Genomic DNA, 26,605 nt, shown 5'->3' with positions numbered 1-26,605 from the left:
CCAAGCCAAGGACTCTATCCTCAGCATCTGACTGCCCATCAACTCAAAGGCGTGTGCAATATTTCTGTCTCTGCCAGGACTTTGAAGCCTGTCAGGCACAAGGGATAGAAACCTTGGGGTTTAGACATCAGATAGATTTTACTAAAGAGTTTCTTAATTCTTCCTGTTCTAAGTGGCCTGCGTGTTTGTGTACAAACAGCTATCCTTTCCCGGAACGCAGAACACTCGCTTCCTTTTCTTGTGTGCTTAGGGAACCCGTCTTGCTGTATGCCTCCCCCTCACACACTTGAATGTGAAGTCTCTGTCTCATAAAAGCTTGTATTCCAAGATCTGAATACGTTTGTCACAGAGATCAGTACGTTATTAGAAAAAGGTCAGTCCATTTATCATCTTAATACCATTCATTAGTGCGGTTCCATATGCCACGAGATGCCGAGAGACCGTTGCCCTTCCGACCCTCTCATAAGATGAGAGAATTCCTCTTGTTATTAAGTCTCATTTTTGGTGTGCATAGCTTGCTTTCCCTGCTGCAAATAAGTCCAGTCCTTATTTTCTCCACAGTTTTCTCTTCAGTACTTGTGACCTTCCTCCAAAGACCGTGTACTTTGAAAATATTCTTCTGGACCTAGTGACTGCCTCTTGAGGATGAGATTAATTTTGAGATGCTGCATCATCCTCATAAGCTAATAACATTAATTCTTTGTCATTCAGGACTTGGAGGGTCCACAACTAGGGAAGGACTCTGGATCCTGTTGGAGGCAATCTGTTGAAGATTACCCATCTGCTCAGCACTGTCTGCTGAACTCAAGCAGGATCCTGGGAATTGGGCCTTCTTCCTATCTTCCCTCTTCTACAGACCCTCAGGGCTTTACATTGATTGCCTTTCCTGAAAAACCAGTGTGTTTCCAAGCATCTGCAGTATGCTGTACTCCCCTGCTGTGACTGCTGATGGAGTATCTTGAGTTGCTTCTCTCCTTTCCAAAAGATCATGGTTTGTCCATCGTCTCTGTGTCCAGACCCTTGCACTGTCCTGTTTTCTCTCATTCGTGTAGCTCACGGGAAGAGGATAGATTTAAATATGCTTGGTGGTGGTAATTCTTGAGGTCACGTCCTGATAGCTCAGTGCAAAAGCCGTGTCCCTTAAACTGTTAGCTATGCTTGGCAATTGCCAGCAGGCTCAGCAGATGGTGAAAGATTGATTGAGTGGGGGAAAACAAACTAACCCTTCATCTCTGGACACTGAAGAACTGGATGGCTGCTTATTTTTGTTTCATTTGCAGATGCCTTGGCCATCTGGACAGATAGACATATATGCTTTAACTTTAAAAGCTGACAGCTGCTGACAGCTCTAGAGACCCTGAAAGATTCACAAGTCTAAAAGCAAAAGCCTTCTTTTGAAGCTTGTCTGCCAATCTCTGTGCTGCAGCATTAAAAACCTGTGGCTTCCACATTCTCTCTTCTTCCTCCAGGTTTCATAACCTTTTCTTTGAGATCATGAGGGATTGTGTCCTTCTGAAAGATGAATGTAAAACACTCCCAATTGCTTCACTTTGACAACAAGGGTGGTAAAGGTACTTTATTCAGTGCAACCAGGCTTGCACAGATGACAGTGACACCCGAATGGGTTATTATTTTGGGAGAAGGCACAGAAATAGCCAACATAATTTCTGAATTTATTTTTCCCTTGTTTTGTAGTTGTTATCCTGGAACAGTTTTTAAGCTGACTGTTATTCCACACCAAATGGAAAAAAAGAGATTGATTTTAGAGTGCTGAGCTATGTTGCCTTGACAGTTCACATGTGCTCTATTTCTGACAAAACTTTAGTGAGACTCAGATAAGGTTGTAATGCAAAAAAAACCTCAAATCGAACAAAAGAACAACAAAATAAAACCCAACCCCCAAAACATTTTAAACTTCAAATTTGGGCTGGTTTTAATGCAGGATGCAGCACTGACAATCCTGCTGAGCTTGTGGCTGTCAAAAATCTTTTTTCTTTCTTTGTGTTTCTTTATTCTTATGAAAGAAGATTTCTGACATGTGGACAAAATCTTGACTGCTGACCCAGATTAGGTTCTCACTTTTTCAAATGCCTGAAGGCAAGTGATGAATTAAGTATTAGGAAAGCTGTGGGGATTTCTTCAAGCCATTCTACTATTTTAGTATACAGTCTATTGTTAGTGAATAATTGCATTGAGTTCCTAAAATCTAAGAGCTGTGGTCAGAGGATCAGAATTGATCCAAAATACCCTGAGTTGAAATTTAATCTCTGGCTCACAATAATGGGCAACTTGCTTTACCTCTCCTTAAACTGGGGACAATAATTCTCACACAGTGTCTGTGGAATAGCTGGTACAGTGAAAAATCCATTTAAAGAGAGGGAAAGAAAGACTCTGAAGATGAAGTACCCAGGAGTAAACATTTGAAAGATGGAGTGTGTGGGATAAACAAGGTTGAACTATCTTCATAATAGAGTGATGCCTAATTCATGTGCCTCTGGCACATGGCTCTGTAGGAGTGTGACTGGGCGTCTTTGTAAGGTGTAATGATTAATGAGTGGCCGTGAGAATGATTCTCTTAATGCTGGGAATTATTTATAGTCCTGCAGAATTGATTGTCCCAAAAATATCCTGGGTTTGTACAAACAGCTTCATTAATATCGAGACCTGATCCTGGATAACGCAGTGCGTGCCACATTGGTACCAATTGATGCTGCACCATTTCCTGCCCTGTCTTGCAAGAGTCTGCTGCTGACAGCCTCGCCTGCCTTTAAGTGTAGAGCTTTTATTAAGAATGTGTTTTTCTTGCATTACAAGAAAATCAGCCAAGATGGTGCTGCAGGTGCAGGGCAGCACCCTGGGTGAGAGTGGTTGGTTCTTCAGGGCCTCCTGCATGCTCAGCTTTACTCTGTTGCTGGCTGAGGATCTTGCAGGATTTGGGACTGGAAATGCAGAGGGAGAAGATTCTTTCAGCTTGGGTGCTGTGCAAGGGGCTGTGACCCCCACCCCAGACAGGTCTCAGGAGAATGGAGGGGTGTCAGGAAGAGATCTGGAGGCTCCTGGGCATTGATTCCTGCTTGGTAAACTTGAGGGAAGAGGCCCATAATATATCCCTGCTGCAGGCAGGGAGGTGATCAGATGGCAGCCTCCTGGAGAGCTAGGAAGAACCCAAAGGGGAACCCTCCTGGAAATTGCAGCTGTGCAGCACTAGGTTGGGAAGACAGATGCTAACTACTTTATGTTTACTCTCAATCATCTACCTAATGAGCTAATGTGTTGGATATCCCCAATGAAAGCAGACTATCTTGAGGAGGAAAGGCAAAAGGTACTTGGTTGTCTTGATGGCTCTGAGCATAACCTCTAGCTGCAGATGTGTAGTGCAGCCTCACTTGAGTCATTGCTGTGATTTCTGATCTGCCAGGAGGATCCTTTGTTTCTAAACATAGCGCTGGTCAGGGACATGAAGGAAGTTTGTTGATGTGTAAAGTGAGTCTCAGGAGGAGACTGCTCACAGTGAGCAAAGTCATAGCTCTCTGTGATGTGTTTCAATATTGATAGAGCTATTCTTTGGCCATCTGACAGGACAGCATTATGACTAGGTTTCTGCCAGAATGGGTGATCTTCTGATTTCTCTACACTCACACAACTGACAACATCTCTCTGGATGGTAGGACCACTTAAGACCAAGTTTTATGCTCATCTGGTGAGGCACCACTGTTCAGGGGAAGAGGTCTTGCCTGGATGGAGTGAAGCACTGCACATTGCCCAGCCATTGATCAAACCTAGATGGAGGATGTTTAAAACAGCTGCTCTTTTGCCTTTATTAATAGAGCCATTGATGAGGAACAGATTTCTTTCCCATTTCCCCAGGTTTCAGGTCATTCCTGTGTGTACAGTGCAATGAGGTTCAGACCAAAGTGCTGTTGTAAAGCTTCATGTTCTGATTGTTATCTTGTTGACTCAAACTAACCTTCCTTTGCTTAAATAAGTATTGTCACTGACCCTTCCTGTATTTTTTTTTTTAACAGCACTAATTGGATTAAAATAACTGTCATGTGTGAAGGATGCATGTTAGAGCACAAAGGGCACACGGAAACCTCAGCTGTGAGCACCATGGTTACTAGTGACATCAGCTGGTTTGCTGTTAACAGTAATGATTTGTGTGCAGCACTGAAGCCTGAGTGAAGATAGCCTAAACTAAACCCAGTGGACTGCTGATGCAGTCCCATTGCCATGGAAACAGATGTTGCAGTTTAAAGTTGCCTGCATTCATAATGTGGTGCACATGGTGTAAGCAAAACCATGGTCCTGTGGTGTCCACAACTTCTAACAGGGCAGGAATGGTGTTACTGGAGAGAATGGGAAGCCCTGTTGCAGTTGGACTTGGTTTCCCATTAAGGTAGTACCAACTTAATTGTGCATAATGAAACTTAGTAAGCCTTGCATTTGAGTAACAAGAACAGAAGTCTCAAGTCCTTGCTGTCCTTCACCAATTTTGTTGTTCAAGGTTTGTTAGTCCAACATGACATGGCTTGTTTCTCACTTGTACCTTACAAAGTGAAGATTCAAAAGAACTAGTAAAAACCCATCCCTGGGGGAAGAGGATTCCTAGCTCCGGCCTACCTTTAATATTGTCTTCCCAATATAGCCAGTATGGCTATATTTGCTCAACTCCTGCAAAACACAAATGGAGAAGCTTCCCTGTCTTTCCCTGTTTGAGGGCTGTTTTGCTGTATTTTTGGTAAAGGTTCCTATGTAAGCCCAGAAAAGAAGTCTGCCACATAATAGTTAGGATGTTGAAATGAGTCTGTAAAGAACTGGATACTAGATGGATCCCTGCCAGCAGCTCTGCGTCTTCAGGTTACCTTTTCCCTCTTTAAAATGGTGCTGCCTTGTTGATTCCATTCTCTTTACCCTGAGAGGACTCAGCTCTTCTGACTGTGACACAAAACACTTGGATGAGAAGTTTTGTGGACTGTTCTACTGCATCACTCTACTGCAATGATAACAATAAGGGTAATTTTTATTGTTATTTGTAATTTAAGTCACGTAACTTTTTTTTTTCTTAGAAAATGTTGTACACCAGTACAATTGTTTTGGTCAGAAGTTCTCCTTCTTGGCTTCTGTAAGAGTGGAGTAATAACATCTCCTCTGTTCCCTTCTTTCACAGTGGAAAAAGTTTTTCTGCTCAAGTATTACCCTTGTTAGGACAATATGATTTTAACTGAGTGTTCAAGGCTTTGATGCATTTTGAAAAGAAAAGCAAAAAAACCCAACAAAAACCAGCTTGAGAAGCATGACTCTACCACACTTTTAGGGTAAACCAGCATTTTGTTTTCATAGCCAAAGACCTGATTCTTAATTACCTCCAGTAAATACCAACTATGAATGGTGCCTGGTCTATCAGATATCTGTATCAGCAGGCAGAAGGTTGCTGGTGGTGAAAGCAGATTGCTCGTAATGAATTAGACGTCAGCTCAAATGCTCAGAAAGGAGTGGTTAACAGAACACAGAGCTGAGTCATAGAGAGACAGCTGAAGACAGAATGGGTGGCCCCATGCATGCACATGGTCAGTGTCCATCTTAACCCATCCACAGAAGTCTTCTGATGGGAGAATGTGTTAAGAATAAAACTGTGCATTAGTTTCAGGACGTTTTGGTGTTTTCCAGTATCTCTGTCATTGACTTTCTGGGTTTAGGTGCTTGCAGCAGCTATGCCTGAAACTGTGCATCTGCTGTCATGCTGTTTTGTTTGTGGTGTTGGATGCTGGTATCACCATGTAAGCCCAGACACACTGGCTTATACCTGCTGCCACATGGACCACACCAGTCATGGTCTAACTGGCATCTTCTCAGTGTATGCAGGTCCTGCTCTCGCACAGTGTCAGTATGCACTGCTGGTGGCTGGTAGGAAGCTGCCTAGGACACACAGAGGAAGGTAGCTGGTGATGGGAAGAAGGTAACACTGGAAAATCAATTGGAAGAAATCAGAGATAGTGTGGCCAGCAGGACTACGAAAGGGATTGTGTCACTGTACTTGGCACTGTTGAAGCTGCACCTCAAATACTGTTCAGTTTTGGTTTCCTCACTGCAAGAAGGGCATTGAAGTGCTGGAGTGTGTCTGAAGAAGAGCGATGAAGCTGGTGAAGGGTCTGGAGCACAAGTCTGGTAAGGTGTGGCTGAAGAAAAGGAGGCTGAGGAGAGAGCTTCTTGCCTTCTACAGCTCCCTGAAAGGAGGTTGGATTGAGGTAGTGGTCAGTTTCTTCTCCCAAATAACAAGCAATAGGACAAGAGGAAATGACCTCGAATTGCACCAGGGGAAGTTTAGTTTGGACATGAGGAAAAATGTCTTCCCTGAAAGGGTTGTTAAACCCTGGACCAGGCTGCCCAGGGCAGTGAAGGAGAGGGGTTTCAAAGACCCGGAGATGTGATGCTGAGGGACATGGTTTAGTGGCAGCCTTGTCAGTGTTGATTTAATGGTTGGACTCGATCTTAAAAGTATTTTCCAACAAAAACAATTATGTTATTCTGAGAGTGAAATCTCCATCAACCTAAATAATGTCCAACTGGAAATAGTTTGGAACATTTTTTCCTTAAGAGATTGAGAACAAGTAGTTTATTCCTCTCCTAGTGTAAATTTTGTTTCTCAGCCCTTTACATCGTAGTGCTTTTGTACTTATTTTCTAAAACTGAAAGGAACAAAAAAAAAATAGGGCTGATTAGTGGAACCAGGTCTTAAAAGCTATCCAAGAAGGGCAAGAGTCATCCATCCTAAGCAGCTTCAGGCATTTTTCTTGTTGTCTGGTGGATTGCGGGGAGGCAGTTTGGGTTTTCTCTAGTTCCCAAAGGACAAGTCTGTTTCTGGGGACTTAATTGGCATTTGTGGTAGCCTTGGCATCCAAACCAATGGAAAAATTGTACTAGGCCGTAGAGGATGTTTTCTTGGCCTCCCTTGCCACAGCAGTATGAGCAAGTATGTTTGCAGGATCCTCTGGGGATATTTGCTGTCATGTTTTCATTCAGTGGTTACATAGATGGCTTTACTGTTGTTAACTGAAACTATCAGCTAGATGTAAACCTCTTGTGTCCATCCCTGTGTCTAAATGGCATAAAAAAATCCCAAGACTGCAGAGTTATTTTAATGGATTATCCCAGAAGAGTTGTCTGAACTATCAAAATACCCAGTTGTCAAGTGGGAGCTGGAAGAGAAAAAACAACAAGCAAACAAAACAATAACAAAATCCAACCCAAAACTACTTCTGGTTATTGCTTCCAGACAGTGATTTGTGTCTTCATTATTCATGGACAATAGGTCTACCAAGCATAGTGCCGTCAGTCTTCATAATTCAAATAATTTCATACCAAAACTCCCTGGGGTCATCAAAGTAGGCCATGGAAGTGTGTATATACACCACTGTAAAGCACCAAGAAGCTTCATGGTGAACCTAAAACACATCAATCTTTTGTATTCACTATCTAACTTATTTAGACTGAGGGGTTGTGCTCTAAACAATAATCAGTGGTAAACAAGGTAAGATTGTAGTTATAATCTATTTTTAAAAGCTTGAGCAATGTCTGGATCTGTGCAACCTACCCAGTCATTACTCTTCTCTGCAGTACCTTTGCAGTGCTCAAAGTAGCAAGTTAAAATAAAACAACAACAAACCCAAAACAACTTCAGGAGAAATGAAAACCCTGAGCCATTCATGGAGACTCTCGGTGATGTGCCTGAGCCCCAGTGCAGCCTCTGGTTGGCTCCAGGACTAAACTGGATGACACCAAACTGGGTGGGAGTGTTGATCTGATTGAAGGCAGGAAGGTTCTGCAGAGGGATCTGGACAGGCTGGATTGATGGGCCAAGATCAGCTGTATGAGGTTTAACTGGACTAAGTGCTGAGTCCTGCACTTGGGTCACAACAATCCCCTGCAACACACCAGACTTGGGGCAGAGTGGCTGGAAATCTGCCCACTAGATAAGGACCTGGAGATGCTGTTTGACAGCTGGCTGAACATGAGCCAGCATGCACCTAGGTGGGCAATGAGTGAAAACTAGAACACAGGAAGTTTCACCTAAACATGAGGAAAAACTTCTTGACCTACATGGTGCTGGAGCACTGGAACAGACTACCCAGAGAGGTTGTGGAGTCTCCTCTGGAGATATTCGAAACCTGCCTGGACATGATCCTGCATAACCTGCTCAGGGTGACCCTGCTTTAGCAGGAGGGTTGGACTAGGTGATCCTCAGAGGTCCCCCTTCCAACCCTCACCATTCTGTGATTCTCTGATCAGCCATCATTCCTTTTCTGAGGTGTACCCCACTAGAGACAAATTACGCTTAGTCACCTAATCCCACTCATCTGTACCAGGACAAATTTGCTGAACTAAGACTGCAAGATGTGCTCCATGTTGTTAGCTGGTTGACTGGGGAGTGGAAGATCTGAGAACTGATCAACCTGTCTTTGCTGGTGAAAGGCCTTGTTTATAGCCATTTGTCTCCTGGTGAGAAGGACAGATGATAAAATGGGGTTAGGCAAGCCCAACGTTTAGATGACATTCATGGGAATTATTTAACTATGATCATTATGGTGAGGTCATGTGCTGTGTCCCATGCTATGCTGCTGTGCCAAGAGATTTATTTTAATAGAAGCCTTTAAGTAACTGGCATTCTTGCTAATCATGGTGCATCTGCTTCTCTGGGTTCCCTGTTATGAGTAATTTAATGCTATTACTTTAGCTGGAAGGGATCTGTGTCACCATCTGTCCTGGAAAGCTATGGATGGGGCTGTGCAGAACATGGAGTTTCATCAGCAGAAGAGGGACTTCTAGAGGGATGACTGGATTTCCTATTGTCATACAATATAAGATGGTTTACTGTGGTGTGATGGCTTAGGTAACTTGCAAAGCAGATGCAAGTTTGATTTTGATTTTGTTTGGGACCATCCCTCGGATATTTCTAAAGAAGATGTGTTTGGTTCAGAGCAAGGAGGAATGACACAGACTAAATAAAGTCTCTATTTCTCATGGAGGCATGGCTCTATGAGGCTGAAACCTTCAAGACTGACCCTAAAATGCCTGCACATCAGCCACTCCTAGCAGACAGCTATTCTTTGGAGAGTGCTTGCCAGACACTTCTCGGGCCAAATGTTTTCCTAATTAATGGTTATTTTTTAATTGTTGTTTACAGACCACTTCCATGTAACAAGCCCTCTCCCTGCTGTAGCTGAGTCACAATAGACATGAAGAGGCTATATGGTTGAGAAGCTCTTCACTTCCCTAAGTGGTGTGTTTTCACCGTGCCGCTTAGTGCAAAGTGTCATCCTGGTCTCAAGTGCGTGTGGCTGATGTCTTTGTTTTCACTGTCTGAGAAACCTATCTTCTTTTTGTCTCTGTGACTGGTTGGTAATTGTACCCTTCACCATCTGACTTTTTCAGTTCTTCTTGACCTCACTGCTAACTGCTATGTATGAGAGTGTGCAGGGCTGGTAAGCAGCTTTGTGTGGGTTTATGGAGGGGAGTTTGATTGTACTGTCCTTCTTAGTGGTAAGTCATGTTGTGTCTGGAGCACAAATTAGCCTGGCTCAAAAGATAGTTTGGGATATAAATTTTGCAGCTTTAGTTTTGTTTTGTTTCCATCCTGCAGAGGTGCAGTTCTTATTTCACATTCATTTAAGAAAATGTTGTTGCTGCCTCTTGTCATATCTTATGTCAGTAAGTGACAAGCAAGAGGAATATGTATGGCCAAAATTTGCAACAGGGTGAAAGAGGCTATAGGCTGGAGTTTGTTGTATGGAAAGGCTGAAGGAGGAAGCATATCCTGCTCTCAGAATAGAGTTCATGGTTTTCTTCAGGTGTATATAAGTGAATAAAATAACCAGAAATCAGAAGTGGGATGCAAACTGACATCTGCAAAGAGTCTCAGTTAATTTGGGTTTTTCCCTTCTTCTTCCCTGACAACGTGTTGGGACCTTAGCACTGTGCCATCCATCACATCTCCCACATTCAGACAGCTCTGTCTGGGAGGCTGAGTGTTAGCATTACCAAGTCATGTGGAAGAGCTGCTTATGGAAGTATTCATGTAAAGAAGTTGGCCAATGCTGCAGGTTCACCAGGGTTCTAGCTTGTCTTCCTGTGAAGGCATTTTTGTCAAATCTGGCTAAATGAGGGAAAGGAAGTGGAGAACATTGGTGTTAGATATATGTGTCTGGGCTATCAGAGCTTCTGGGTTTCAAAGTAAGAAGGTTTAAGCAGAGGTCCTCCTGAGTGTGGATCAGGCCTCATAGTTAAGAAAGTATTGAAGATTATTTTCTGGACAGCTTTAGATGTAAACCATTTCTTATGTTGAAATAAAAAAAGATAAATTACTCATCTGAAGCCTATAGGGAGGCTAAGGATGTTCTGTCTTCAAAGATGGGTAATCCTGATCAGTTCATGGATCAGAACACTTCTGTTTGGGGGCTGAGGGCACAGACAAGTGTCTGTGTTCTGTCCATGCCAACTTGAATCTTCCTTTCATGGAGAACAGAACAGAGCTAACCAGGTTGGAAAAGACTTTGAGATCATCGAGTCCAACCTATCACCCAACACCATCTAACCAACTAAACCATGAACTTGCAGTTCATGAGGCCTCAGAGCCAGACTTTGATTTGAGTGCTTCTCTTTAGCCTTCTCAGTTGGATCAAGTTCAGGAAAAGACTTGCTTTGGTCCATCTTAAATCCGTTAGGGAACATAACAGAAGAAAACAGTGCGTAGGGAAACTGTTTTGAGCAAGGGTGACATGATGTTGCAGGGTGATGCCAGGGACTTCAATAAATGGGAACACATCCTGCAGGAGAGCTCCTTGCCTGCTGCTGATCTGTTTGATGGGAGTTGAAGTCTGAGTCAGCAACACAGGATCATGGACCTACAAACTTATGGCCATGAAAGCAGCTGGCCCTTTCCATGACCAGCTCTGAAGAGCTTCAGCAGGTGGAGAGCTGTAGGAGAAAGGCAAGGCATGCCTCAGATGTTGCTCTGAATCAAAGAGTACAAAATTGCATTCTGAGAAAGAAAGCCTAGAGGGTGGGTTTTATCCATTTTAATATCAACCATGGCTGTTAAAACTCAGTATTTTGGTTCTCTGACTCAGTACAACTATTTGTGAATCTTAAGACCCTGCAGTTCTGTATAGGTCCTGTTTGGCTCAGGCCTAGAAGGTATTGAGTCCACACTCTGCTATGGATTTCTTTTGAAATTGAAAAACTCCAAACTATGTTGTAGTCCCAGATGAGGACTTGTGGATTTAGCTGTAATTGCTGGTAGCCTTGTGATCTAGAATGGAGCTTTCAATCCAGCTGGTGAACCTTTCTATATGTGATAACTTAGCAAGATGAGAACCCATCTTTCCTCTGCTTATGATTTTCATCTGCTTCTGGCATATAATAAAACTTTAGATCTTCATAATTGTGTCAACAGTTCAGAGTAGATGCTGTGCTGTTATTCTGTCTGACACATCTTCTATGCCTGCCTGGGTTACTGCCTTCTCCAAGACCTTTGAATTAACAAGATTTTTGGGTCATCAAGATTATTTAATGTTATTGCCATAAATATTTGTACAGGGCTTGGTCAGTGCTTACATAAGAGCTGAAAGACAGTAATTTGTTTTAAGAGGATGTGTATTTTAATCAACTGCCAGCTGAATGTTAGGAATAAACTGTAAAAAAGTGGTTTTCTTTTGCAGGAGTATTGTAGTTTGTGGGGTGGGGAAAAATGACTATTTAGATTGTCAGTTGTTTAGATTTGTTGGTTACAGCTGCTCAAATGCAAAATTGCTTGAGAGCTCTTTTAGAAAGAGGACTGTTTACTTCTGAATAGCTGTCTTGGCTTATCATGCTGTCCTTAAAAGATGAAAAGCTGATCTCTTGCATCTTATTAATCATTTTTTGTTAAACCATGTTATCCTTTAAGTTGTTTGTATGCTGAAAATGAGAAGTTGTTATTGTGTTGCATTTCATAGTTGCTTCTTGGTTAAAATTCCATTTCTTTTTTCCTTAATTTCCAAAGTACTTCCCTCTCAAATACAAACAATAAACTCCCAATACTAACAATATGAATCTGTTGTTTGGAAATGATGAAGGTTATACATCATCCAATCTGCTGAAATGTGTTAGAAATGAATAAATATTTGCTTTGCCTCTAGCTCTTCTTAGAAGCACTGAAATTAGTATTTTTTTATTGAAGTGATTTTTGCCAGCTTTCTCAAAGAGGGACAATAGTACAAATAAGCCAAAATATGCAGGCTGCCAGGGGGTGCTGTGTGCATTCTGGCAGACTTGGGTTGTTTCTTGTAAATGTCTTAATTAGCAAAGCAAAATTTCCAAGCTGTTCTTGGAGAGTTGCTGCCATGCCAGACCACAAGCAGCAAGCCCCCAAATCCTGTGGATTGAGGTCACAAAATGGGCTTTAGTACTGTGATGTTGCACCCAGCGTGTGCATGATTCTTCACACTGATACACCACCACAAGCATGCACCAAGGCGGACAAATTCCCCTTCACTGTGTCATCTGCTGATGCAAAAGACATTTGTGTTGTTGAGGGATTCACAGCTAGAGCCAAGGTTTAGTTGTCCTCTCAAGGGGAGTGATGTGTGACCTGTTGGAGGAGCAGGAATTGATGTGTCTCCATTCATACTATCCAAACTCCATCAGCTCTTCACTTCATCTGTCTCTTAGTGTCCAAATGCAGAGTTTTGTAGGATCTGTAATAAATCATGTCTTTGTTCCTGCGTTGGCCAGATGACTGTCTAACTCTTTCTTTTGTAATCTCTAGATTTGGTAATCTTCCTGCCAAGTGCTGCTACAGTTCTGCTGTCTGTAATAAGCTCTGCTCCAAAGGTTCATGTGCTTTGAGATCTTGCTATGTACAATGCACTGGAAGGAATGACTGTGATGTATTTTCCTTTTCAGAAAAAGAGCAGAGAAGAGACATGTGGGGAAGGCAGTGGAGTAGAGATCCTGGAGAACAGGCCATACATGGATGGGCCAGGAGGCAACGGGCAGTATACTCACAAAGTGTACCATATTGGTATGCACATACCCAGCTGGTTTCGGTCAATATTGCCTAAGGCAGCGCTGAGAGTGGAAGAGGAGTCGTGGAACGCATATCCTTACACAAGGACAAGGTAAAACTTAGCAAAACACCTAGAGCTGTTTCCCTGCTTTAGAGAGAGGGGTTGATGTCACTGTGTGGCAGTGACATCTCTTCCATCTCCAGTAATAGAAACAGAATCATTTTGGTTGGAAAAGACCTTTAAGATCAAGGCCAAACATTAAATATCCATTAACTAATCATTAATATCCTTTAGAGAAACTGGGGTCAAGTCCTAATATTCTTACACAGTGCTTAATCTCAGGAGTGTGAGCATTGCCTGGGCTGCCTGCGTACATGCTTTAGAATCTGTGGCTGCTTGCTCTAAAATGTGAGCTGTTTTGTCCATCAAAGCGTGGGAAATCTTGAATGGTTTTTATTTAGTTCTTGCATCCTGCACTGCATGTTCCACTTAACATTGCAGATCTGTGCTGCCTCAGGGAAGTTACAAATGTACCCGGTGATGGGACAGTTGTCATATTGAACACTGTCAAGTAAGACAGGATTAGTTTGTTCTAGGGGGGAAAATGTGGGGAGAGAAAAGTCTTAATAAATAAAGAAATAAATAAATGTGCTGGTTTGTTTCTGGGAACTGTCTTTTAGCTAGAAAACAACAAACCTACAGACTGTGGTTTTCACCCTGAGGTGGGAAGAGTGCCAGAGGCTCTGTGGAGCCCTCTTGGGACCTCCTCCTCTCAGCTGATTTTTGTCTGGGAGAACTTCAGATCCCCTGGAATAAATAGCCTTTAAGCCAGTTGCTCTGGTTTCCAGCATTAGTCCTTTTCCAGGTTTAGAAGTCTGATATTGCTGCCATCTTTCATAATAAAAATACTGTAATGGATATTTTATTTTTATAAAACATCTGAAAAGTATCATAGTTCTGTGTTAGCTGATCCCTACAAGTAACATTAGTCTGGGGAAAGGTGGGCAGTCACTGTCTGCATACAGGCAGCTGCTCATGACTAAACGTAATGGAGCTGTCTGACTTTCAAGTGATTGAAGTCAACTTCCAGTCGGTTTTATCTGCTCTCTTGAAATGGCCACGAGTCAATCAGTTGGCCAGGAAACGTGGTGCTGCACAAAACCAGTCTGGCTTTTGCTCTGCCATAGATTCTAGGTGAGAGCATTGCTTTTCTCCTGGTAGAGGTGCATTTCCAGGGTGTGCTTGTACCAGTGTCTGTGTCATAACATAACTTGTTAGGTTAGCAGGCCTAAAAGTTACCTCCTTTCTGAAAACTGCTTTAAAAACAATCTGTGCTGATAATCATATCCTGGAGCAGACATTGTCAAATTAGATTGCAGTGTCTCTAAGTGAGATGACTTGGTGGTCTCCTTGAGTCTTCCACTTGCTAGTTGCAGCTGGGAAGTTGTTCCTTGGCCAATCTGGGTGCGCAGTCTCCAGTAAGTGTGGGATGCCCTGGTATCTTCTCACATGTAATCCGTGTCACACTTTGTGAGGAGCACACTCCTTCACTGTGGGGTTGGGATTTTACCAAATCTGGTAAAATCACCTCAGCCACATGTCTGAGGTGAGCTCCTTCTTAAATTAGTAAAGAAAAAAGTTTGTACAGTTGGTATTTTAAGCATATCCCAAGTAAAAAGTGCATGAGGGCTGGCTTGGATTTGAGACTGATTTTGTACATCCTTGGAAAGCATTTTCTCCTCTTGCCAAGACTTGCAGGATTTACTCTAAGCTGCATTGTTCTCACTTGCAGGTATACGTGTCCTTTTGTGGAGAAGTTCTCTATTGATATTGAGACATACTACAAAACTGATCCAGGAGAGCAAGTCAACGTGTTCAACCTTTCTCCTGCAGAAAAAAGACAAACCATCCTAGGTGAATAGTTTCTTGGTTTACTGTTCCATTTATTCTGCCCTCTTTTGGGTTTTTTTTGATCCCCTTGGTATGTCACATATGCCTGTTCATCCCCCTCTCAAACACACGCCTGCAGCCATGTTGGTGTCAGGCTGTGGGGTAGGATTACATCAGTTGAGTTGTCTCCTAGGCTTGATGTAAATCACATGGAAGTAATTTGAATCCCCCCCCCCATGTGTAAATCCAAGCTGATGCTTTTTCTTATTTGTGCAGCTCCTGAGAGGTGTAAGATAGCTAACGGTTTTGGGGCTGATAGGTAGAAAAAGTCATAGAAAAGGAAAACATTGCTGTATAATCATAGAATCATAAAGTGTGTTGGGACCTTCAAAGGTTGTCTAATGCAGCCCCAGTTGTGTAGCTAACAACATTTGTGTAGTTTCTTTGTGAATCTGAAAATTGTTCCTGTCTGTGCTTCTGAAACAAGACAGCATGTTTCGGTTTTGCTTCCTCTCCCTTCAGTTTCACCCTCATCCAGGTTAACACTTCAGCCTCACAGCTGTCTTTGGAAGATCAGGTTAATGAGCCTTATATAAGTAAGGAACTAAGGAGAAAAAGCAAAAGGTAACATCCTGTAAAAAGGCAGAGAATGGCAAGTGTTGTAGCCATTCCTCTGCCTCACTGCCCATGATGGTCTGTGCCCATGGCACCGCCAGAGTCCCGGCTGCATTGCAGGGAGTGCTGCCGGTACAGCCACACAGGACTGAAGCGTCCCTTGCTCTGAAGATGCTGAGACTGGAGAAGTGTTGAGCTGAGGCTGACTCTTGGCTGCAGCAGGAGCTCTGGGGGAGGACATCTAGTGGCTGCTCTGGCTTCTTGAGTGCTGTAGATGTGCAGGATACAGCAGTAACCCTGTTCAATTTTACTTGAGTGTTGTGTGATTTAAATCCCTTTGATTTGGACTTCAGTATGACTGTCCTCATTCCTCAACCTATCTGATTGGGCTTTCAGTGCTGAACAGGTAGGCTTGAGTCATTCTGTCTCACTGAGAAGTGTCAGAAGAGCTTTGGTTTCTTGGGAAGTGGGATCCTGCCCTTCAGATGCTTCTCCTGAGGTCTGGACTGGAGGACCTGTGAAATACTTTCAGTCACTCTGCTCCCATTTTGGTTTCCACTTCTCTATTGTTGAAGTGTTAATTAGGACTTAAGTTAAACTTACTGCTTTCCACAGTACATCTGTTCTAACAATAGCATGTAAGGAGTTACCAGTAACCTCACTTGATGGACACCAATGATAAGATGTTCAGTGGGTAGTGTCTCTTCCATAACAGAGCTCAGAAAGGGCAGGTGTATTTAACTGTCTTACAGTAGAGAGAGCTTTGTAGCATTGTGAGTAGTGTTAGAAAAGCTGAAAGATGGGGTGTGCAAAAGATCTTTTTGGAGATGGAGTGTGCAGGTCTGCCAGAATGCCATGGATCTGCAGTTACTGTGGGCATAAAACATCTCTTTGGAGCAAAGCCTCTATTTGCTGGAACTGTGTGTACTAGTTCCTCTGGCAGAGCTGATCACTGCCCAGCAGCAATCTATAAACAATTTAAATATCAGTTGTTTAAGTCTAAGTTAAAAGCAACAAAATCACTGTAATGCTTCTAGTATTTAGTAAACCAGAAATAACTCCTTAAAAACTATATTTTCTTCTTTTATTTAGGCAAATCTCTAACTGCTTCTATTCTCTTTCTGTAGATCCTATTGATATTGTTAAAGACCCAATCCCTCCACATGAATACAAAGCTGAGGAGGATCCAAAGCTGTATAAATCAGTGAAAACTAAAAGAGGCCCCCTCTCAGAAGACTGGATTCAAGAGTACAAGAACAATCCAGGGAAATACCCCATCATGTGTGCATATAAACTGTGTAAAGTCGAGTTCAGATACTGGGGGATGCAGTCAAAGATCGAGCGGTTTATCCATGACGTTGGTGAGCATTTATAGTCTTGCAGAGTTTACTGTCAGCTCCTTAATGCTATTTCTGAATTGAAACACAAAGGTGAGATATGTGCAATGTATTATATCCCAACACAGCTCAGTGAAGATGTTTTCAAATCTGATTACTCTCTTGCAGAGCTGTGGGTCAGTTCAGACAAAATCATGTTATCCTATCACTCATATGAGTCCAAACCACATGTAGCCATTGATAGGTTTTCATGTCCTGTGTAGACAAGATGTTGCATTCTCTGTTTTATTTTTAGATAAGGATTTGTCTGTCAAACTTTGCCAGATAACTTTCAACACCTGCCAGTTTTCTTTAGTGTGAACAAAGTCCTGAAGGGCTGCTCAATGAAATAAGCTTCACTTCTGAGACCAAAATGGTTCTAGAAAACCACTAGCTGAGTGTCCCTGATTTTTGCCTGCCTTGTGACAGGGCTGGTGGGTCTCTGTCGCCATACAGCTCTGTCCCCAAAGCTGTAGCGATCAGGGCCTCCTGCTTTGCTGTGTTATGACCCACCATGGGTCATTGACAGCTTCCATGTGTGAGTGAATGTGCTTCTTTGATTAAGGCATCGTTCTTAGGTCAGTGCTTCTAAGGAGGTATTGTTTGTGTCCCAGGAGTAACTAAGTGCAAGTAGTAGCAGTGCTGACAGTAATTTGTTCTTTGCAGAAAACCTGTAACACAGCTGATACAGTTTCTGAGCCTTGCCACAAGAGGCAGGATCTATGGGCATGTAGAAAACCTAAAGAATATTTTAAAGAAGTATTCCCATCTGAAAAAAACAATCCACCACCACCAAAGTAAAGAGCTATGGCTCTACTCTGGCAAAGAAATGGCCAAAGAAAGGCTGTGTAAAGGATTCTACCTGCTCTTTGTACACAGTAGATCCTCTTGTGTGACCTCTACAGCTGTCCTTTATATATGCAAAACTTACTGGAAGTGCCTGGTGCTAACACAAATGGCTTTATAGCTCTTTTTTAGTCATGCCATGTTCCCAGGAGCTAATGCTGATAGTGCAGCCGTGCACCACTCTGAGTAATCACAGGGTGCTTTCTTCAAGCTCCTTTGGTTTTCCTTTACTCATAGATGGAAGCTTTTACCTGTTACAGACTGTATTGCAAGTGGCTCTCTGCAGTGAACTCCCTTGAGTTTAGGTGACATGGGTTAATTTAGTGTGTACTGCAAAACATGGGGGCAGAATAACAACTCCATTGTGTCCCTTAAATGAGAAAGAAGCATGTGACTCTTCTGGTTGTTCAGAGGTGTTTGGCATAGATTAAACTATGGTCCCTTAGAAACGTTTCTTTTCTTATTCATGAAAGATTGTGTGCCATTTTCCTCTTGATTGAGGCTTTTCCAGAGCCAGCCAGCTTATTGTCTGCCTTTCAAAAGCCTTTCCACTCTGCTGTAATGATGGCAAATACTGTTTTTTCAAAGTGGTTAAGATGCATAAAATCAGAAAAGTCTATAAGACAAGACAAAGTTGAATGAGTGAGAAGTGAAAGAAAAAGCTTTGCATATCTGCAGAAGATGCCTGACCTTCCCCTGCCATGATAAAGCCATGAGGAAGCCATTAAGAAGTGGGACAAATGCCATAGCAGGTGTACCAGACACAGTAAGGTATGAAGATGTTTAAGTTGGAAAGATGTGGGCTACAACATAACTGGCCAGGCTTATTTGCTGATGCCAGTTTTGGGGTTTCAACTGGTAACTGAAAGCAGAAAGACACCGTAGCGCATTGTGCAGCCAATGGTGGACCAAGCTTCCATGTGCCAGAGATGTTCCTGTGGGCCAGCCTCTCAATGGCGTTTTTCTCCTGGATCCTCTGTTCCCAGAGATTTGTTTCTTGGGGCATTAGTGAGCTCAGTGCACAGTCACCAAACCAGCAAGAAAAAGGAGGCTGAAACCAAGAGTGGGATCCAGCCTTTGCCTGAGGCAAGGAGCAGCACTTAGTGGTGGAAAATAAAATTAGAGAATGGGTTGAAAGAAGAACACATTGGAATTTAGTGATGGATGAATTGTGATGCATGGAAAGGCTACTGAGCATAGAGGGAGTAACTCTGGGGGATGCTGTTGAAACATTCTCATTCTTCCTGAGTGCAACAGCCATTTTTACTGATGACTAATTGGACAGTTACTCAGTGCTTTGACAGCCTGAGACACAGACTAAAATTGTGGGCTATTAGTCTACTTGGCTCTAATATTTGCATGCTTTTTTACTCCTTTCTCATAGAATTTAAGTTTAATTGGACTGGCGCTGCATAATGTTCTGCTCCCACTTGCTTCCTAGTGGTGCTCGTGGGCTGCGATTCCTTTGTTGTTAAACAAGTGTGTTGACTGTGTATGGGTTATTGATTATATACTATGGCAAAGTGTGTTCCCATCCCAGTAACTGGAGCTCTGTCAAAGCCACTGCATCTTGGGCAAAATACACCCAAATTGATGGCCAGTGATGAAGTGGAAGTGAGTTTAAAAGCTGGTTTGCAGAAAACCAGCTTCACTAAAGCATTCAAATGAGTGCTTCTCATCTGGAAGAGCACTGCCTATTGAGGCCTGCAGGTAGAGATTTGTCTTTTCAAGGGTGGGCAGGTTGCAATTAGCATGATGCAGATGTGACCACAGGCTTTTCTTTGTGAGTGGGCTGAGCAAGGGAGGGTAGGGAAGCAAGCAGATACACCTGCGGGTAGCCTTTGATCAGATGCACACAGACAAATAGAACCGTACTGGGCAAGGTCATGGGATCTGTTTTGACTGTTGAGGAATTAATGTCCAGGGAAAATGAGACATCCTCTGTCTGCTGAGTGCATTGTGAAAGGTTTGGGGATATTGTCATTTGGTACATAGTTGATGGGCATGAGAGCAGTTCCTTTATATGGATAGTTGAGGGGGTTTGGGGCAGAATTAGGTGGAGGGTTTTTTTATTTGTTTTGCATTTTTGCATTGAATTTGTTAAATTTACTATTTTTAACTCATGTTGAAAACCAAACCCAGAACTACAGACAAAAGCACTTCAAATTCAGCTGAAGAGTCTCCTTATGGTCATTTACAATTCCTTTTGTAAGACCAAGTTCATCACCACAATCTGCAGGCAAATCATTTACAAGAGTGAGCACCTCATGGATTCAACCAGTCTGTGAGTTGCTGAGGTGGGGAGTTGAAAGGCAAGTGATGTGAATGTTGGCACCCTGCTAGACTCTTCACAGATGATCTTGCTGCACAACGCAGTGGGAAATGTTACTAAACCAATGCCACAATGACGAGCACTTCTCAGCTGGCTTTGCGTGTGCACGTTTGTGCATCTGTGCTCTCCTTGGGCTTTGTTAAAGCAAAGCATTGCATGCTCTAGAGAAACAGTAGTCTGGTAATTGCTGATATTACTGAAATCAGCTGGTACCTGCATCCTTATAAAAAAAATATTTGCATTATTTCTGATCGACTTCAGTTTGTCACTTTCCTGCTGAGGCTGTTGGGTTATCCTCTGATAATAGAACATTGCTGACACATCCCAGGTGAAGGCCAGAGGCTAGGAAAATCATCTCAGTCCTTTTGACTTTGTAACTAATCTGGAGGGATAGAGGCACAACAGCCGTGATGCCATGCCATCCTATCTTTGAAAGACCAATGCTTCAAGGAAGGGTCATGTGGGTTGTCTAATCAAAGAGATGTGAATAGTACAGATGGGGGGGGGGGGGGGGGGGGGGTGTTATGGCTTGGGAAGGAAGCACTCCAAGTGATTTTTGTGATCTAAGAGATGAAGTGAAAGAAGGCAGAGGGGAACTTCAGGAAACTGGTTTTTACCCCCAAGTGGTTTTCATGTTCCCTATGATGTTATTCCAGTAAAAGGAAGATACATGGTCTGTGCTTTTACACAGAGAATTTCTGAAGAGTCGGTGCATTTTACATCAAGGCTGGGTCCAGGAGCATGAGTGGAGGCTACTGAGCCCTGGAACAGGGGAAGCCCTGGGATGAGAGCAAGGGGGCCATTCATTTCTGTCTCTGATCACAGTCTGTTTTCAAGATGTTTCAGGCAAGGTAGAAGTGGATATTGTGGATGTGGAAGTCCAAAGGATGGTCATGTTGGCACAATTCTGAATTATGCAAGGGAAATAATTTTGTGGTTATCAGTGTGCATGTGATGGCAATTTAATCTTCAATCTTTAAACTCTGCTGATTGTGAATCATAACAGGAGGTGAAGAGGCTAAAGCATTCTGTAGTTCTGAAAAAAGTAATCTGATGAGGGAAATAACTCTGAATCTCGACTAAGGTTGAAAGGAATTAAATTGCCAAGGCCCCTTGTGCTGCTTCCAGAAGGTCACAATCTGCTGGCTCAAGCTTGCCTCTCCTTGAGTGCCTCTTCTTCTGAAAGTCAGGCAGAGAAATACATAAAATATTGATAGATTTAATCTTACTGTGCAAATGAAGTTCAAGTTGAGCTGGTCCATTGCCTTAGTTGCTGATCTCAATGGCTATTTCCTCCTGATAGGTTCCCTTGTGATAGCTGGTAGCCTGAAAAGCTAACCAAAAAGCAGAGCAGACAAAGTGTCCAGACATGGAAGGAAGTAAACATACACAACTAAGCTTTTTGATGTTTAGAAACAAAAAACATAATGGCTGAAAACAAAAGGGATATTTAGGCTGAATTTCATAAAAACTGTTACAGTTGTGAGATCCAAGGTTTTCTGTACAACAGTGAAGCACATGTTGCTGGAAACACCTTAGAAACCCTCTGTCCAGTGGGACCAACCAGCTTTGGCCATGTTCCTGGAAATGGAGAGTGGCTTGCAAGGGGTGTCTTTCCTCTCGGAGGTGCTTAAACACTCTATCTGCAGCTTCCAAAGCCTAATGATTTTAATGTAGCCTATTGATTGCTCTCTGTCTTGTAATAGCAGTGCTGGTGGTGTGGCCTGTGGTATTCAGCCAGGGTCCTGATCAGAATAAGAGGACAGCTCCCCTACCTGCCAAGTTTGTGGCACAGTGTGTTGCGGCTCCAGGTTTATGCATCCACTGGTAACAATTTCCACTGCTACTTTTGGCATGTCTCTTCTTCCTAGTACCAAGTGATAGGACAAGAAGAAATGGTCTCAAGTCGTACCAGGGGAGGTTTAGGTTGGATATTAGAAAAAACTTCTTCACTGAAAGGCTGCCCAGGCAGGTGGTTGAACCTCCATTTCTGGAGGTGTTTAAAAGATACAGGTATTGTGCTGAGGAAAATGGTTTAGCAGCAGCCTTGATAGAGTTAAATAATGGTTGGACTTGATGATTTTAAATGTCTCTTCCAACCTTAATGAGTCTGTGATGCTATGATCTCTACCTCAGTTTCCCAGTAATTAAAGGGGGGGGACAATATTAATTGAATTTATTCCCCTTCTTTTTTCTTCATAAGAGCTCCTGAGGATTAGTTTGTCAGTATTTACAGAAGCTTTTAAAAGCACCATTACTGCTGTGTGCTCCCATTGGTGATAAATGGAAGTTTGGAGCTTTGACCTGACATGAGCTTTTAAATAATAATAACAGTGGCTGAAAATCCTGAGTGACTGTTTTAAAAGTCACTTGGTATGATGACGTTAGCCAACAAGTCAAAGTCTGGGAGGAAAGTTTCTGTTGCCTGGTTAGGAGCACCCTGTGTTGATATGGAGACAGTTCTTCCTTCAGATATGTGATACATTGAAATATTTTAAATTGGCTTTACCCACTTCATTTTTCTCATGCAGCAGAAGACAGATGGTATCTGCAAAATGAGGCATTTTTATTCTCTCCCTTACTTTGCTTTGCATGCCATTATCTCAGAAGCTTGTATTTGTGATGCTGTTTCACTGATGTATAGAAATCAAGTGCAGAAACCAGGTTTCCGAGGAAAGGGAGAGACTCCAGGCTTAGCACTGCTGATGTAAGATGTGCTTCTGTCAGTTGAGGTGGGCTGTGTAGTGTTCATGGAGAACCACTTGAAACTCTCCTGGACTTAAAAATAAAAACCAAAAAAACTTGTTGGTGTTTTTTTTTCTGTGTGGTTGGTTTGTTTGGGTTTTTTATATATATTGGCTTTATCTTTTTTTTTCTTCTTCTGGGTCATGCTTCACTGCAGAGGCTGGATCCAAAAGCTGCAACTTCCTAGAATTTTACTCAAGTTGTAGTTGTGATCAGTGTGTAGCTCCTCTTCAGTGGAGCAAAGTCCTCCATCCAGAGTTAGGAAATCCCTTCCCAAGTTAAAAGCAGTCATAGAAGACTGGGTAATTTTTGAGTGTGTGGTTTCTTGCCAAGTACTGTAGAGACAAAAGTGCATGAAGTGACTGGTTTTGCTATCCTGATGCTTGCTATATGAAGGCCCTTTACTGCAGCTTAGAGCACTGCTGTTTTGCTGCCACTGTAGTATTCCTTGCTATAATGTCTTGAGGTTTTGGGGAATGGGGCAGATGAATTGCTGCAGTTGGTGGCACTGGTGACAGGGGCATTTTGACTTTGCAGGCTTGCGGAAGGTCATGGTCCGTGCACATCGGCAGGCTTGGTGCTGGCAGGATGAATGGTATGGGCTCACCATTGAGGATATCCGGCAGCTGGAGAAGGAGGCACAGTTGATGCTGGCTCAGAAGATGGCCCAGTTCTGCAGTGAAAATGATTCTGAGCAGCATGGAGTTAAAGATACTCCTGGTGAGAAGGATGTTGAAGCCAACACAGTTTCACCTGTTGACACAGAGGGTGCCACTGGTAACAGTGAAGCAGCCACTGGGAGATCACTCACCAAGCAGTGGTCCACCTCTTCCAAGTCCTCACGATCTTCAAAGAGAGGAGGTAAGATGCTGATGATGCTCTCATGAACTGCATGGAGGTTGGGCTATTGGGAGGTAGGACCATGTCTCCTTGTATGGGCTACCTTCAGGATTACGCATATTTTTCCTGTGACTTCTTTTAACCTGAAGACCTTCTCTACTGGTGTTGCAGGCTCAGTCCTCTCAGGTGATCTGATACGGGTTTGGGAATGTTTATAGTCATCCCATAACAGTGACTTAGTGGCACACGGCAGAATTCTTGCCAATCTCAAAAGCAGAGAACTATGACAAAACAGTAGAAGAGTAAGCAGCAGCTGGCTAACGGTGTTGAGTATCAGAAGACAAACAGTGGCCTAGAGTTAGTCCTTGTTATCCAAGAGTCACTGGTGGCTTTCGAAAGGCCTGGTCCTTGAGAAGTGTTCCCTTTCTGGATATTTGCTTGTCTTCTGTGTCACAGAACCAACCAAGCTGTCAGTCACTGTAATTGTCTTCTTTTCTAGGAGCCACCTACAGCAGGCCCCCCATACTCCATGGCCAGGGCTATACACTGCTGCATCCGATTCTGAAGGGTATTGGGCTCCATGGGTGCTGCAATATAGCTTGTACAGTAGGGCACCCCAAGCAGCTACTGGGCAAGTTAAAGCAGATACCCCAGAAATGTAGGTGAGGGCTGCTGCCTTCCACTGGTGGTGATGTGTGGTAACTGTTTGGAGACCAGATCTCACAGCCTGGGATTAGGTGGGACTATTGATCAAGTTTTCAGGATTTTGCTGTTAAAGCTCTCACTGTGGGTACTCTGTAAGGGCTCAGCTTTGAGTCCTGAATTCCCTCAGTCTCCTCCCCTTGGCAGTCACCTGTTCTTGGTTTTTTTTTCCTTCTTTTGCTATATTAACTCTTCCCTTCCTCATGCTGTTCTATACAAAGGGGTGAATCCCCAGCAAGGCACAGACAGAAAGCTTGAACCCGCAGCAACTGCCTCTCCTCTAAGTCAGGCACAGCTGACAGTGGGGTAATAGCTCTGACAGCAAGAGGGCAAAAAAAAAAAATCATCTTGATTTTTCTGAAAACCCCAAGGGGCAGCATTTCAACCAGTGCCAGTGGAAGGGGACAGCTGGGTGAATGAAACTTCTCCATCTCTGATAAGCACTAAATATTGTGAGTTGACTCTTCATTTTTATTTGCCGCTCCATCACTGATTTCATCATGGGGTGAATGAGAGATGAGTGGTAGTTTTACCTTGTGACGACTCACTGGAGCAAGCCCCAGGGAAGAACCTACCAGATGCTTTATAAATCATAAGATGCATAAAGGTGAAAATGCTGGCTACTTTGCACCAGGATTTTATGCTGGTGTGCCCATCTCTCATTCTGCTCTTTGTTATGAGCCCCCTCTTACCCCAGCATTCACTGGAAGCTGTAGTTTTCAGACCTCTCAGGATTTCACTTGAAGGCTTTTACTAGTAGGAGAGGATGAATTTCTATTAAACTGCAGAATGTCTCAGCTCTCACAAGAAAAAGTAATGAAAGAAATGAATTGTGATGTGCTGGGAAGTACGTCATGCAGATATTTTAATCCTTCTTCATGCTGGCAGCATATTAACATATGGAAGCAAAGAGGGCTGTCTCCACTTACCGCTACCTCCAGCTGAAAAAGGCAACGCCTTTTCTCTAGAAGATCTTGGTCTTTTCTATACCATCTGAGTGAGACCTCTGATGACAGCAGGACCCTTGTCACCATCCCATATGTTATTAGATGCTCTATTTTTAGCAACTATTATGCGAGTGCCTTGACGTCACTCCAGCGTGAATTAGCTCTGCTCTGCCAACCCCCTGCTTGCTGCTCCCTGAGGGGTGGGTGGTGGGGTAGTTGGGGGCTGCAGAGCTTATGCTGAGCTGCAATTAGATGACTCTGCTCAGGGTCTCCATCCCCTTTTCCTCTTGACAATCGAGTAGTAAGAGTAGAAGAATTTTACTTACATATTTAACACTGTTCCATCAATAGCATGAAAGGGCTCATGCAGCTGTCACAGTAACCAGAGCCTTTCATCCTCTTTGTGTGTGCAAAACGAGAATTTGTCACTCTCCTCAGGTTTTTGCTGTGTGAGGTGAGGTGGCTGCTGCAAGCACTTTGTGTGTGCTTTGTGACATGCAAGAGCCATCTGAGAGAGGGGAGAAGCCCTCTCTCGTCTTATGGTCTGGGCAGCGCTCCCTTGCAGCAGCCAGCTGCTCTGTAAAAAGTGCAGCCAAGAAGACTTCTGGCTGGATCATTGCTAAATTATATCAGGAAAAATGAAAGGGAAAAAAAAGCCATAATGTGTTTATATTTAGCACAGGGAACTCCAGAGGGGGAAATGAGAGGGAGCAGGTAGGTGTGAGAACAGGAGAGCAAGCAGGAATCAAAAGGGCCATTGGGTTTTCTCCTGTCTCCATCAGGACAGCCACTCTGACAGCTCCCTATGAAGTAGGTGGATAGCATGTTGCTTAAATCATTCAAGTTTAAAGTTTAAATAGATCTCTAATCCAATTTGTGTGGAAGCAATTTCCTTCCAGAAAACAGATTATTTCTATCCAGGCTGCTCTGCTTAGCTACCTACCCGAAAGTTAGTGAAGCAGAGGCATGGTTTGTGTGCTGATTAGAGGCATGAAGAAAGCTTCCACTCAGCCTGCTTCCTTCCTAATTGCAAACTTTAAAACCCAGCTGATTTTTGCACATCCTACTAACAATTATAAATAGATGCCATTCAAAATAGCATAAGGGTAATACAAGCAGCTTGCTTTAATGTAGCATCTCGCTGGCAGGTTCTACCAACAGTAAACAAACAGGATCTGTAAAGCGGCACACTGACATCACACCAGCATCATCGGGGTTTTGTGTTTTTTAATATTGCAGCAGGGAATTTCCATAGAGAACACAGGGCTC

The 26,605-nt window shown here is 43.1% G+C and overlaps 1 protein-coding gene across 7 annotated transcripts in view; it reads left to right on the top strand.

Moving 5' to 3' along the window:
• PITPNM2 (phosphatidylinositol transfer protein membrane associated 2) overlaps positions 1 to 26,605 on the top strand; it is a 140,921-nt gene that overhangs the window by 74,266 nt on the left and 40,050 nt on the right. For all 7 annotated transcript variants that reach the window (XM_068163501.1, XM_068163505.1, XM_068163504.1 and 4 more), the window contains 4 exons: positions 12,940 to 13,154; positions 14,836 to 14,957; positions 16,676 to 16,909; positions 23,385 to 23,708. In XM_068163501.1, the coding sequence (XP_068019602.1) occupies positions 13,006 to 13,154; positions 14,836 to 14,957; positions 16,676 to 16,909; positions 23,385 to 23,708 (829 nt within the window). In that variant the 5' untranslated portion in view covers positions 12,940 to 13,005. The remainder of the gene's footprint in view (positions 1 to 12,939; positions 13,155 to 14,835; positions 14,958 to 16,675; positions 16,910 to 23,384; positions 23,709 to 26,605) is intronic.

This window comes from Melanerpes formicivorus, unplaced genomic scaffold (assembly GCF_026170545.1).
Source record: "Melanerpes formicivorus ecotype bairdi unplaced genomic scaffold, bMelFor1.0.p_v2 SCAF_72, whole genome shotgun sequence".
NCBI lineage: Eukaryota > Metazoa > Chordata > Aves > Piciformes > Picidae > Melanerpes > Melanerpes formicivorus.
This window is presented reverse-complemented; position numbering and strand designations above follow the sequence as displayed.